General features: G+C 35.9%; 1 protein-coding gene across 4 annotated transcripts in view; it reads left to right on the forward strand.

Annotated features, from left to right (window-relative positions):
* The window catches only part of Nell1 (neural EGFL like 1), an 828,356-nt gene that overhangs the window by 629,018 nt on the left and 183,472 nt on the right, over window positions 1-15,866 (forward strand). For all 4 annotated transcript variants that reach the window (XM_074042879.1, XM_074042893.1, XM_074042884.1 and 1 more), the window contains one exon: window positions 11,766-11,861. In XM_074042879.1, coding sequence (XP_073898980.1) covers window positions 11,766-11,861 — 96 coding nt within the window. The remainder of the gene's footprint in view (window positions 1-11,765; window positions 11,862-15,866) is intronic.

Consider the following 15,866-nt stretch of genomic DNA (forward strand, 5'->3'; position numbering starts at 1 on the left):
GCACAAAAACAGATATGAATATCAGTGGAACAGAATACAGGACCTGGATATGAATAAACACAACTATACCCACCTAATTTTTGACAAAGGTGCTAAAAACATACGATGGAGAAAAGACAGCCTCTTCAACAAATGTTGTTGGGAAAAGTGGTTATCTGTCTGCAGAAAATTGAAACTAGATTCATGCCTGTCACCCTGTACTAGTATCAACTAACAGTGGATTAAGGATCTTAATATCAGACCTGAAACCTTGCAGTTATTAAAAGAAATAGCAGGGAATACTTTTTAAGCAATAGCTATAGGCAAGGACTTCCTCAGTAGAACTCCAGCAGCACAGCAACTAAGAGAAAGGATGGACAAATAGGACTACATGAAATTAAAACACTTCTGTACAATAAAAGAAATGGTTTTTAAAATTTGGAGGATACTTAAAAAGCTAAACATTGATCTACCATATGATCCAGCAATACCACCCTTTGTTTTTAATTTTATTTTTTTAACTTTTATTGTTTTATTATTCATATGTGCATACAATGCTTGGGTCATTTCTTCCCCCTGCCCACCCATTCCAACCCTTCCCTCTCCCCCCCACCCCCTCAATACCTGGCAGAAACTATTTTGCCCTTATCTCTAATTTTGTTGAAGAGAGAGTATAAGCCACAATAGGAAGGACCAAGGGTTTTTGGTAGTCGAGATAAGGATAGCTATACAGGTAGTTGACTAACATTAATTTCCTGTGCAAGTGTGTTACCTTCTAGGTTAATTCTTTTTGATCTCACCTTTTCTCTAGTTCCTAGTCCCCTTTTCCTATTGGCCTCAGTTGCTTTTAATGTATCTGCTTTAGTTTCTCTGTGTTGAGGGCAACAAATGCTAGCTAATTTTTTTAGGTGTCTTACCTATCCTCACACCTCCTTTGTGTACTCTCGCTTTTATCATGTGCTCAAAGTCCAATCCCCTTGTTGTGTTTGCCCTTGCTGTAGCTATGGATGATGTCTAGAAGCTTCTGAGTACAGTTTTTTGGGTCTTTAATGTATAAGATCATGTTGTCTGCAAATACGGATATTTTGACAGTTTCTTTACCTATTTGTATTCCTTTTATTCCTTCTTCTTGCCTAATTGCTCTGGCTAGGAATTCCAGTACTATGTTGAATAGGAGTGGAGATAGTGGGCATCCTTGTCTAGTTCCTGATTTTAGAGGGAATGGTTTTAGTTTTTCTCCATTAAGTATAATGCTGGCTGTAGGTTTGTCATATATAGCTTTTATAATGTTGAGGTACTTTCCTTCTATTCCTAGTTTTCTTAGAGCTTTTATCATGAAATGATGTTGGATCTTACCAAAGGCTTTTTCTGCATCTATTGAGATGATCAAGTGGTTTTTGTCTTTGCTTCTGTTAATGTGGTTTATTACGTTCATTGATTTTCATATGTTGAACCACCCCTGCATTCCTGAGATGAAGCCTACTTGGTCGTGTTGAATAATTTTTTTGATGTGTTGTCGAATTTGGTTTGCCATTATATTCTTGAGGATTTTTGCATCAATGTTCATTAAGGAGATAGGCCTTTAGTTCTCCTTTTTGGAGGTGTCTTTGCCTGGTTTTGGGATAAGTGTAATACTGGCTTCATAACATGTGTTAGGCAGTTTTCCTTCCCTTTCTATTTTGTGGAACAGTTTAAGGAGGGTTGGTATCAGTTCTTCTTTAAAGGTCTGATAGAATTTAGCAGAGAATCCATCAGGTCCTGGACTTTTCTTTTTGGGAGACTCTTGATTGCTACTTCAATTTCATTTTGTGTTATAGATCTATTCAGGTGATTAATTTCCTCTTGGTTCAGTTTTGGCTGATCATATGTGTCTAGAAATCTGTCCATTTCTTTAAGATTTTCAAATGTATTTGAATATAGGTTCTCGAAGTAGTCTCTGATGATTTCCTGGACTTCCATGGTGTTTGTTGTTATCTCCCCTTTTGCATTCCTGATTCTACAAATTTGGGTTTTTTCTCTCCTCATTTTAGTCAGGTTTGTCAGGGGTCTGTCAATCTTGTTTATTTTTTCAAAGAACCAACTTTTTGTTTCATTAATTCTTTGTATGGTTTTTTTGGTTTCTATTTTGTTGACTTCAACTCTTATTTTTATTATTTCTCTCCTTCTATTTGTTTTGGAATTTGCTTGTTTTTGTTTTTCTAGGAGTTTGAGATGTATCATTAGGTCATTGATTTGGGATCTTTCAGTCTTTTTAATATATGCACTCATGGCTATAAACTTTCCTCAGAGGACTGCCTTTGCTGTGTCCCATAGGTTCTGGTAGGTTGTGTTTTCATTTTCATTGACTTCCAGGAACTTTTTAATTTCCTCTTTTATTTCATCAATGATCCATTCTTCATTAAGTAATGAGTTATTTAGTTTCCAGCTGTTTGCAAGTTTTTTGTCTTTACTTTTGTTGTTGAGTTCTGTTTTTACTGCATTGTGATCAGATAGAATGCATGGTATAATTTCTATTTTCTTATATTTGCTGAGGCTTGCTTTGTGCCCTAAGATATGATCTATTTTGGAGAAGGTTCCATGGGCTGCTGAGAAGAATGTGTATTGTGTAGAAGTTGGATGAAATGTTCTGTAGACATCAAGTTGGTGCATTTGATCTATTGTATATTTTAGATTTTGGATTTCTTTATTGATTTTTTTGTTTGGATGACCTATCTATTAATAATAATGGGGTGTTAAAGTCTCCTACAACCCCTGTGTTGGAGTTAATATATGCTTTTAGAGCAATACCACCCTTGGGGATATACCCAAAAGACTGTGACACAGGTTGCTCCAGAGGCACCTGCACACCCATGTTTATTGCAGCACTGTTCACAATAGCCAAGTTATGGAAACAGCCAAGATGCCCCACTACTGATGAATGGGTTAAGAAAATGTGGTATTTATACACAATGGAATTTTATGCAGCTATGAAGAAGAATGAAATGTTATCATTCACTGGTAAATGGATGGAATTGGAGAACATAATACTTAGTGAGGTTAGCCTGGCTCAAAAGACCAAAAATAGTATGTTCTCCCTCATATGTGGACATTAGATCAAGGGCAAACACAACAAGGGGATTGGACTTTGAGCACATGATAAAGTGAGAGCACACAAGGGAGGTATGGGGATAGGTAAGACACCTAAAAAACTAGATAGCATCTGTTGCCCTCAACACAGAGACACTGAAGCAGATACTTTAAAGCAACTGAGGTCAATAGGGGAAGGGGACCAGGAACTAGAGAAAAGGTTAGATCAAAAAGAATTAACCTGGAACCTATCAAGACTTCCTAGGGCAGACAGACTGTGACAGCTTCCTTCAAGCTTTGTGTCCATGTGGTAGTTAAATGTAGCCTGAGAGTGAGTCACAACTCTGGCCTGAGTGCCACAGGAACTTGGGGAAAACCTCCGAGAAGAGGCAAAACTTTGACCCCTCAACACCTCCAGCCAGCGCAGAGCATCTCCACTTCACGTTAAACGGAGAAACCAGGAGGGCTCCTGGGCTGCCAGTCGCCCATGCCCGGATGGCTTGGGAAGACATGGACAAGTTTTGTTCTACTTTATGCGTCCCCTTTGATGAGACAACTACAGAACAACATCTGAGGCACCATCCCCAGGATTGGAGACTGAGAAAGACACCAAAATTATTAAGACTGAAACTTTATTGCATTTGAACTTGGAGGTTTTTTTTTTAATTTTCTATTTTTCATTTTGTTTTATTTTATTTATATATATATATTTCTTTCATTTACTTATTTTTTATTTTTATTCTTATCTTTATTCTTTTTATTTTTTATTTTCAATCCTCTCTCTCTCTAATGCCTGTTTAGCTTACTGTCGAGTAGTACACTAATGCTCCCTGTTTATACCTTTGAAACTTTTTTGTTTGACTCCTTGTTTTGTTTTTTCCTACTTGTCTGTTTATTTGTTTTTCCCTTTTCTTTAACTTCTTGCTTTCCATCTCCTCTCACCCTTCCATTCAAAATATTACCATTGTTATTATTACAAGCTAGAAAAATACTTAATTGCACACAGTATAGGGACAGTAACAACACCAAGGACAATGACAGGAAGACAGAAAAAATAGGGAAACCAGTTTCCCCACAGCAAAAAATTAGTACAGAAACCAGAAGAGGAATGAAGAAAACAGATACTCAGATCCAGACTCCAACAAAATGAAGATATTCTATGCCAAAGGACCCGTGAAGCCCACAAGAATAATTTAAAAGAAGACATACTACAGGTACTCAATGAGAATTTTATAGAAATGATACTGATATGGTCAACCAAAATGTACAGGAGACACTCAAGAAATTCCAAGACAACAAAAATAGAGAATTTGAAAAAGCAAAAGAAGAAATAAAGGAAACCATAGAAGCACTGTATAAACACCAAAGTGAAACAGAGAACATGATAAATAAACAGATAAATGAACTCAGAACAAAAATAGACAACATTAAAGAGGAAACCACCCAGGATACAGAAAACCTCAGAAAAAGAACGAAACAGAACGGCGAAACAAAATGGAAGGCAAATCCAGCAGAATAGAACAAACAGAAGACAGAATCTCAGAACTCGAGGATGAAATGGTAATTAAAGGAAAAACCGAAGAACTATTAATTAAACAACTCAAGACCTGTGAAAAGAAAATGCAAGAACTCACCGACTCCATCAAAAGACCAAACTTGAGAATCACGGGCATCAAAGAAAGAGAAGAGGTGCAAGCGAAGGGAATGCCAGGAATGTAGGGGTGGTTCAACATATGAAAATCAATAAACGTAATAAACCACATTAACAGAAGCAAAGACAAAAACCACTTGATCATCTCAATAGATGCAGAAAAAGCCTTTGGTAAGATCCAACACCATTTCATGATAAAAGCTCAAAGAAGACTAGGAATAGGAGGAAAGTACCTCATTATAAAAGCTATATATGACAAACCTACAGCCAGCATTATACTTAACAGAGAAAAACTGAAACCATTCCCTCTAAAATCAGGAACCAGACAAGGATGCCCACTATCTCCACTCCTATTCAACATAGTACTGGAATTCCTAGCCAGATAATTAGGCAAGAAGAAGGAATAAAAGGAATACAAATAGGTAAACAAACTGTCAAAATATCCCTATTTGCCGACGACATGATCCTATACCTTAAAGACCCAAAAAACTGTACTCAGAAGCTTCTTGACATCATCAATAGCTATAGCAAGGTAGCAGGATATAAAATCAACATAGAAAAATCATTAGCATTTCTATACACTAACAATGAACAACCTGAAAAAGAATATATGAAACAATTTCATTTGCAATAGCCTCAAAACAAAACCAAATACCTAGGTGTAAACCTAACAAAGGGTGTGAATGACCTCTACAAGGAAAACTATAAACTTCTGAAGAAAGAGATTGAGGAAGACTACAGAAAGTGGAGAGATCTCCCATGCTCATGGATTGGTAGAATCAACATAGTAAAAATGTCGATACTCCCAAAAGTAATCTACATGTTTAATGCAATTCCCATCAAAATTCCAATGACATTCATCAAAGAGATTGAAAAATCTACCGTAAAATTTATATGGAAACACAATAGGCCACAAATAGTCAAGGCAATACTCAGCCAAAAAAACAATGCTGGAGGTATCATGATACCCAACTTCAAACTATATTACAAAGCAATAATGATAAAAACAGCATGGTACTGGCACAAAAACAGACATGAAGACCAGTGGAACAGAATAGAGGACCCAGTTATGAAGCCACACAACAACTATAACCTACTTGTCTTTGACAAAGGAGCTAAAAATATACGATGGAGAAATAGCAGCCTCTTCAACAAAAACTGCTGGGAAAACTGGTCAGCAGTCTGCAAAAAACTGAAACTAGATCCATGTATATCACCCTATACCAAGATTAACTCAAAATGGATCAAGGATCTCAATATCAGACCCCCAACTCTAAAGTTGATACAGGAAAGAGTAGGAAATACTCTGGAGTTAGTAGGTATACGTAAGAACTTTCTCAACGAAACCCCAGCAGCACAGCAACTAAGAGATAGCATAGATAAATGGGACCTCATAAAGCTAAAAAGCTTCTGTTCATCAAAAGAAATGGTCTCTAAACTGAAGAGAACACCCACAGAGTGGGAGAAAATATTTGCCAACTATACATCAGACAAAGGACTGATAACCAGAATAGATAGGGTACTTAAAAAACTAAATTCTCCCAAAACTAATGAACCAATAAAGAAATGGGCAAGTGAACTAAACAGAACTTTCTCAAAAGAAGAAATTCGAATGGCCAAAAAACACATGAAAAAATGCTCACCGTCTCTAGCAATAAAGGAAATGCAAATTAAAACCACACTAAGATTCCACCTCACCCCTGTTGGAATAGCCATCATTACCAACACCACGAACAACAGGTGTTGGCTAGGATGCGGGGAAAAAGGAACCCTCTTACACTGTTGGTGGGAATGTAAACTAGTACAACCACTCTGGAAAAAAATTTGGAGGCTACTTAAAAAGCTAAACATTGATCTACCATTTGATCCAGCAATACCACTCTTGGGGATATACCCAAAAGACTGTGACACAGGTTACTCCAGAGGCACCTGCACACTCATGTTTATTGCAGCACTAAAGTTATGGAAGCAGCCAAGATGCCCCACCACTGATGAATGGATTAAGAAAATGTGGTATCTATACACAATGGAATTTTCTGCAGCCATGAAGAAGAACGAAATGTTATCATTCGCTGGTAAATGGATGGACTGGAGAACATGATCTGTAGATAAGTTAGCCAGGCTCAAAAGGTCAAAAATTGCATGTTCTCCCTTATATGCTGATTATAGATTAAAACAAATGCAGTAATATTTTTGGACATGGGTCACACACTAATGGGAGAATGCACAGAGAAGAAATAGGGAAAGGGAAGGAAACAAAAAACTTGAATGTGGTTAATGTGCTCACTGTAGAGGAGCAAATATAGTAATCTCAAATTGGCAGCAGTCACTATGGAAGGGGACCAGGAAGTAGCAAAGAGGTCTGGCAGAGATGAGCCAATGTGGATTGCAATACACAAGTATATGGAAGCAAAGCTAGAAATCTCTATGTATAGCTATCTTTATCTGAAACTAGCAAAAATGCTGTCTTTCTTATTATGTCTTATGTTTTCTCTTCAACAAAATTGGAGAACAAGAGGGTGGAACAGGTTCTGCCAGGAAGCAGGGGGAGGAGAGGAGATCCAAAAAATGTATTCACATGTGAGTAAATGTAACAATGATTAGAAAAAAAAAAAAGGTTGGACCAATAGGGTTTCCTTCTGACAGATGGTACTGAAACTTGTATGTTTCTTTGTCAGGATTCCAGGTTGTCCCTGGGAGCTAAGTACATACCAGTAAAACTTTAAGAGGATCATGAGAAACGTCTAGAATGTTAAGGGCTATTACATTTTATTACTGTACAACCATGTTTATTGAATCTAGCACATGGTGATAACCCTGGACATCCACAAACCTGGCACCTACAAACCCACTTTATCATAATATCCAAGTACATTTCACATGCCCAAATTCTTTTAAACATAAAAGTTTATATTCTATGGATTCAATCTCCTTCAACTTTGAGGTTTGTGATTTTGTTTTCGTGCACAATGAAGAGTCCCTTGAAAAACAGAAGCGTATCATTTTAAAGTTGATTCAATCAAACATCTCCTTCTAGGGCAGCAAGTTAATAACAAATACCACTAAAATAACAGATTAAAGTTTGTAATCTCATTGTATATCTACAGTCTTTTTATGCTGTGCTTCAGATTTTGGATACTGGTTGATAAATAGGTAAGATACTAAGTCACAAAGACTTGGTGCCTCAATCTCTCTGAATTTGCCATGGAGTTAGGATTCCAAGTTCCGTGAAAAATCACATGATGCTATTGTGTTATCTAGTCAATTACGTAGGAGACATGAGCCCTCATTAAAGAATAAGTTCCACAGCATAGTTTTACTCACTGCTGCCACTCCAGAATCTAGAAAATAACTGTTGCTTATGTGGATTGTTATCCGGAAAAGCCAAATCTTGTTGATTAAAATTAGCAGTCACCTCTGGTTCTTGAGTGTGTTCCAGTTGCCGTGCCTTGTGCTGGGCCACAGATGTTGGTTATTTAATTTAGCCCTGACAGCATGCTTTTATCATTGTTAACCATTATTTCTTTGTTCTTGAGAAAACTAAGGTGCAGAGAGATGAAATGATTTGCTGTAGGTCACACAGCTACTGAATCTAGAGCTAGAAATTTGGAACATGCACCACCTCCTCACATACTAGAAAGGGAATGGAGTGGTAACTTGGCTTCTTGTTTGTTTCTGCTACCAACAAAGTCATGCTGTTCAAATTATAAGACCCCTGAATATAAAAGTCCTTTCCTTTAAAATGGTAGGTTGATATTTGATCAATAATAGCCTATCCAGACAAATAACCCATCTACAATCTTTAGACCAATGTACAGTTTATGCTGATGTTATATGAGGTACACAAAGAAAATATGTATTGATCTTGATTTCCCCCTAGCAGTTTAAGTTTTGGATGATATGACCATTCTTTATTTAGTTTTGTATTTTTTGAAACTACTTATATTGACTAAGGTTCAAGAAAGCAATGCATTCCACTTTCACTCCAGAAAAATTATTGAAGTATGCTACACATACACATGTGAAGACAGTATAATGAAACCTACCAAACACTGTTTGCAAAAGAGGGGAAGAGGGAAGGACAGTGGAAATGTAATGGAGGGATGAGCTTGGTCAAGGTACACTACATGTGTGTGGGATTTTCACAACTAAATCCCCTCTTATCATTAGTATATGCTAATTCAAAAACAAAGTTTAAAAAATAAGTAAAAATGGCATGTACCTAGATTTATAAAAACGTGGCTAGGCTCAGAAAAAAAATGGGGATTAACTAATAGGTAAAGGAACTTGAACACTCCCTACACCAATTCTTTAAAGAAACTTGTATAACTTATATACATTTTCTTTGAATTTTTAATCAGTTTTCTTAGTTTTTATGGAGCTTTTAAAAAAATAATAAACCTGGAACCAGGTGTGGTGGTACATGCCTGTAAACCCAGCCATTTGGATTTACAGAAGATAACAGTTTGAGAAGATAACAGTTTGAGGCTAGTCAGGAGACTGGCTCAGGGCTCTTGATTTCAGAACCTCATTTCATCATTTTTACATGGAAACAATAACACATGTCAGATATTTCCATGATATCTAATCCATGTGATACCTAATTCCATGATAGCTAATGCTATCCTTGTTAGAAACTAAATCCTAGTGCATGTTTTAGAGTTATAGCAACACTATTATCAATTGAATTTAACAAAAACACTTATGTAGCTCTTTGTGCCACATACCATCTGAAGTTCCTTTCGAATATTAATTTATCTCTTCCTTATAGGACCCTTTTATTATGACATCTATACATTCATAAAATATCACAAATCTCTCATGCTCTTACAAATACTTGTAATATAATTTCTCCTTAAGGCTTGAGTAAATTAGGAGCATATACCCACTGTGAAATATCAGTGAGTCCCCTAATCAGATCTGCAGGATCTAGATGAAATGTTATTTCATTTGTGTACTAAAGAAAGTCAAATTGGCTAGACATGGTGGTTCAGAGCTATAATCCTAGCTACTCAGGAGACAGAGATCAGGAAGATCATGGTTTGAGGCCAGCCAACAAGGGATAGGGGAGACACAGACTCTAGACTCATCTCAACCAATAAAGGCTGCCTGTGGTGGCATGCCCTTGTCATCACTGCTGTGCAGAAAATATAAATAGGAGGATAGCAGTCAGGCATAAGTGCAAGACTTTATCTCAAAAATAACCAAATCAAAAAAAGCTGGGAACATGGCTCAAGTGGCAAAGAGCATGCCTAGAAGGCACAATGCCCTGAGTTCAACTCCCAGTACATGCACTCACACACACATACAGTGAAGCTGAACCTTCTATTTGCAAACCCCTGCTGCCTTTTATCACCACTTGAAACTTTATCTTACCAGCTTTCCATCTGTCATTTTTAACTTGCAAAAATACTTCACTGTTATGTCATGAACTTCAATGCAGAGCTGTACTTTTAAATATCACAGTTGAGATGTCAGTCACCAGGGCTTACAATGTATGATTTTGGGGGCAAGAGAATTGGACGTAAGTTTGTATACATTTTGTATTTTGTGATGAACATACCAAGGCAAGCATTTCTAAATCTCTGTATACATAGGTTAAGGGTACTAATTTGCTGGAAATAGGAAATGGAGTCCCTAGGTATATATTGTTCTCCAGCACAAGCAACATTGCTCACAATTCATTGCTGAAGCTATAGAATGTTAAATCATCCAAGGTGTATATATATATATATATATATGCATAACTAGTATGTATGTATGTGTCTATATATCTATCATTGTGCTGGGGATTGAACTCGGTTTCATTCCCTGAGGAATATTAAATGATGTGCAAAGCAATACTGTGAGAAGTTCTATGTTCCTAGACTGGTATTCAAATATCTAAACATACCATGTAGCTTTTTAAAGCTAGACTCATGTTAATTATATAATGATGGCAAAATACAAGCATGACATTTTTCCAGGGTGACATTTTCTAACTAGAATTAAAACATAAAACATTTGCTCCCTTAGCTCTCATGTAAATAAAAGAAAAATAGGGTTAACTCTTCCAATCATCTTCATCAATAAGAGATTTTTATATTTTTGTTAATTAAAATTATTGTTTATTTAACATTTGCTAAAAATTATTCTGATAGAAATGATGTAGAATTGTTAGAACAAGAGTTTTCCTAACAGAAAAACCTGTCAAATGAAGATTAAATAATTCAAGAAATATTTTTTGAGTATTTTTATGTGGTAGATACTGAAATTATGGTACAGTGGTGAGCAAGAGTAATTATGCTTCTTGTTCTTAGGGGTCTTATAATCCAGTGGATGAGATAAGGGTGGTAAACAATATACATACACGCACAAACAAATCAGAAAACCTGACTTGGAAAAGGTAGCACTGGGATAGAGTTGAATAACTTTGATTATCAAAGTTAATCAAAAGGCCTACATTAAGTCCAAATCCTTTTAACCAGCATTTCCATATTGAGGCATTTTTCCCAAAGGAATACTTGGAGTGAGCTAGGCACCTTAGCTACAAAGACAAAACATTATTTTTATTGCAAAAATATTGGGAATGGCTTAAATATTCAAAAGTAAGGGGTTAGTTAGATTTGTTACATTATCAAAAATTTTATCAACCACCAAAAATCTTTTTGAACAATTGAAGTATATTTTCATAAAAGATAGTAAAAAAGAGTAGGCTATAAATAGTGAGCAGTGAAAAGCCTTTGTCTTCATCCTAACCTTACATTTTCTAGTTACTGAGTTTATCCTATTTTATTTCAAATAAATCAATACTAATAGCAACAGTAATAGCTGCTACAATACTAGCTACAGTTTGGTATATGCCAACCCTGTGCTCAACACTTTACATCCATTATTTCAATTGATTTTATATAAACCAGTGAAATAGGTATTATTACATTTATGTCTTTTTGTGGGTGTAAAAATTTAAATCTGTCAGTATCTGGTGTATTCTCCGTGCAACAAAGAATTGTTTCAGTGCTCATGCTGTTTACAATGAGTATCCTCATTGCATTTTATCTAAGTGCAATCTTTCATTCTTTTGCAACAGCATTCTGTGAAGAGGGTTGCAGGTATGGTGGAACCTGTGTGGCTCCTAACACATGTGTCTGCCCATCTGGATTCACTGGAAGTCACTGTGAGAAAGGTAATCTAGCCTGATTTTTGTGGGGATTGGGAAAAAGATGTGGGGGAGGATTGATTCAGAATTAATGTAGGCTCCTTTTCTAGGAGTAGATTTCTTTGGGTTGGCTTGACACATTGTGTTTTGATGATGGAATATGACTCTCCTAAAGTGGGCACCCTTTGATTATTACATAATAGACTTCCTCCCCTCTGAATACAGAGCTTCATTTGTCCTCTCTCCAGTGTGTCTAATTTAGCAAGGTCAAGTCTTTTCTCTGCTATTGTTTGTAGTTTGTGTCTTTTAGTGCTAATTAGAGATAAAGCCTGATGAACTGACCTGTCCCACTTATCATCAGTTGGGTAGCATCACACACGACTGTTGGAGTTTTAACAATCTGCTGTGTCAACAGAATCTAAATTAGTAGCACATGCTCCTTGCATAAGGACACATTAAATAACTCCAGCAGCAGGTTTATTGGTGTACTTGGGATTTTATTCTAATATTGGTTTATTAGGAACACTATAATTCATGGACCTGATGATATAAACCAATTAGTATTATTAAGATTCCATTATAAGCACCTTTTTATTTGCAATAAATATGGTGCTTACACTTGGTGCTATTCAGTGAAATTCAGCTCTCCTATTGATTGGTAAAGTCCTATGTGTGTACAAGTGAAATTTGATGTTCATATCACTGTATGTGCCAATGTAAGCAAGAGTTTTCTGCCATGTAAAAGTAAATTCTTAAATTTATTTTTCCCACAAGTTTTAGGAGCCAAAAATCACTGCATTGTGTTTTTCTGAGTCTGGATACCACATTTGATGCGTCTTATATCATAGCACAGAAAACGAATAGGATACACTATCATTATCCCTATTACTAAATGAGAGAGGGGTATCTTTTTTTTTTATTCATATGTGCATACAATGTTTGGGTCATTTCTCCTCCTTCCCCCTCTCTTACTTCCCCCGCCCCCTCCCTCTTTCCCCACCCCCTCGATACCTGGCAGAAACTATTTTGCCCTTATCTCTAATTTTGTTGTAGAGAGAGTATAAGCAAAAATAGGAAGGACCAAGGGTTTTTGCTAGTTGAGATAAGGATAGCTATACAGGGAGTTGACTTGCATTGATTTCCTGTGCATGTGTGTTACCTTCTAGGTTAAATCTTCTTGATCTAACCTTTTCTCTAGTTCCTGGTCCCCTTCTCCTATTGGCCTCAGTCGCTTTAAAGTATCTGCTTTAGTTTCTCTGCGTTGAGGGCAACAAATACTATCTAGTTTTTTAGGTGTCTTACCTATCCTCCTCCCTTGTGTGCTCTCGCTTTATCATGTGCTCAAAGTCCAATTCTCTTATTGTGTTTGCCCTTGATCTAATGTCTGCATATGAGGGAGAACATACGAGTTTTGGTCTTTTGGGCCAGGCTAACCTCACTCAAGAATGATGTTCTCCATTTCCATTTACCAGCGAATGATAACATTTCGTTCTTCTGAGGGAGGAGTATCTTTAGCTGATGCTAAAGATCTAAGCAAAGTTGTGTTTCCCTCCCTTCAGATTTAAAAGTCTCTGAATTTAGATAAAAATTTTTTAATGAATTCATTTGTTGCATTCCACCCTGACCAATATATCACATTGTACTGCCTGTGTATTTGTAAGGCAGACTAATTCTTTTAAAATCATGCTAAAATTTAACTACATAAAGTATTTAACAAGGAAATCAATGAACAATATCTATACCATTGTTTCCATATTTTGTAATGTTGTGAACAAAAATCACATTTATTAAATAATAATAATTAATTGGTTTGTCCTTTAAAAAAAGTTCCAAATACTGCCTCTGAGCAAAATGACATAATTACCACATGGAGCTTAAGAATTCTTGCTTTTGGCAAAGAAACTTAATGGTAACTTAGCACACATGCCCTTATTACAGTGCATTTAATTTTAATTAGGTTTTCTGTAATGAAAAAAATCTGAAGGATTCTCATTAACTCTCTAGAGCTTCTATGTTTCTGTAAAATGAATATATAGGAATTAATGGGGACAGAATGGTGATGATGATAATGGTAATGATGACAGATATTACTGCTAATGAAATGCTATTTGTTATGTACTAATTGTGTATCAGGATTTCTCAGTGAATATTTTACTATCAAGAACAAATGAAAGTGATGGACATTTTTACCCCCATTTTATAGACAGACAGTAAACTAGAGCTTAGCTAGGGTAAATACCTTCTGCAATTGTTAAAACTGAGAATAAAACTTAAGTTGCATGACAGATAGCCTGTCAACAAACTTTGCATATGTTTATCAAAGGTAATACATAGGTTTCTTATTAAAGTACAGATTTCTGAGCTACCTCCCTAGACTAAGTGAGTCATAATCTTGGGGGGAGGGGAGTAGTCCACAAATCTACATTGCAAGCACCTTGCAATATTTAGCCAAGATATCTACTATAAGACTTTTTAAAAAATATTATAAGCAATTGGTGGGAACATTATCATAGACCAGGGCCTGTGGTCAGTGGCAACCCAGAAAATATTGATTCTGGCTTCTGATGACTTGTTGATTTGTCATTTGTCCTTTTATGTGCTCAAGAAATAGGTGATGGAATCATTGCTTACACTCTGGTCCATAATGTGAAGCAGAAAAAAGATAAAAGAGAAAATCAAGACAAGAAGTAGAGATAAAGTGGAGATAGGGAAGCTGTTGGTTCCTAGGTAAATATTATAGTTGCAAGTAATTATCACATATTGTCAAACTTTTGCATAAGCATCATGAAGAATTAAAATTAAAATAAAATGCTTTGTCTGCATGTGATGCTTTCCCTCTCTGTAGCAAGGTCATTCCTTTTAATATTGGCCAATATTCTAATTCTGTGAGACTTTTCAAGGAAAGGATAAAATACATATTTTCTGATCAATTGAATGAAAGGCATACAGATGAATGATAAGACAAGCATTGAAAATCCATCCCATGTCTTGTCTGAATTGTTTTGTCCTGTTGATAATTAGCAATAAACATTAAGTCTGTTTTCCACTGAGTAGTCATGCTAGCTGAGAATCAGAGTGCCAAAGGAAAAAATGCAATGGGAATGTCTTAAATCATAATCACACTAAATCTTTTATTTGATGTGTTTTAATTTCAAGGCTAACTAAATAGCCCCATTTGAGCCCTATAGAATTCACTTATATTTCTATATTTAGTCTCAAGCATGCGTCTTTGGCCACATTAGTTACTGGTTTTATTCATTTCTTGTGATATTTAGCCTTGAAAAATTCAAGTATACTCAGTTAAATCATTGAAATCATTTTTAAAGAAAATCCTTATCTGGAATATAATGAAGTTAAAAACCCCACTTGTGTTTGGTATATAACACAAAGATCAACATCTCTATGTGCAATTTCTATTTATGAGATTGTATCAAACTTAAGGTTTCCATAGCTCCACTCAAGATAAACAAACATTTTGCCTCTGTTGATTTCTGGTGTTATTAGATTAGCTCTTCTCCTACCCTCTGTTTCTTCTCTGTGTGTTTAGTTTGATTTGGTTTCATAGTTAATATGGAGAAGTATAAAGAATGCGACAAAAGGGTGGAGAGTATAGTTCAGTGGTAAAGAGTTTGTGTAGCGTATGCAAAGTCCTAGGTTTGATTCCCAACCCCATCATTCCCCCCTCAAAAAAAAAAAAAACAAACATGTGTGAAGAATCAGGAAGAAGAGTAGCTTTGGATGGAAAAAGACTGCAAGATGAAAGCTCTCTTCTTACCCTCTCTAAGAGCTAAAAGGATAGGATTCCATGCTGACATGATGTAGTCAACCCTAAAACAAAGAAATGAACAAAACAAAGTCCTTTTAAAGATTTTCCCAGTGTAATAGCAAAGAGCTACACTAAACCCAGAAAGATGTTCACTGACATAAAACAGTAGCACATCATCCACTAAGAAAGTGAGTGAGAATACGTTTTCTGCTTGATATTTCTACTAGCAAATCTAGGAACAACAGCAAGAATGCATTAACTATTAC

This window comes from Castor canadensis, chromosome 1, assembly GCF_047511655.1.
Source record: "Castor canadensis chromosome 1, mCasCan1.hap1v2, whole genome shotgun sequence".
NCBI lineage: Eukaryota > Metazoa > Chordata > Mammalia > Rodentia > Castoridae > Castor > Castor canadensis.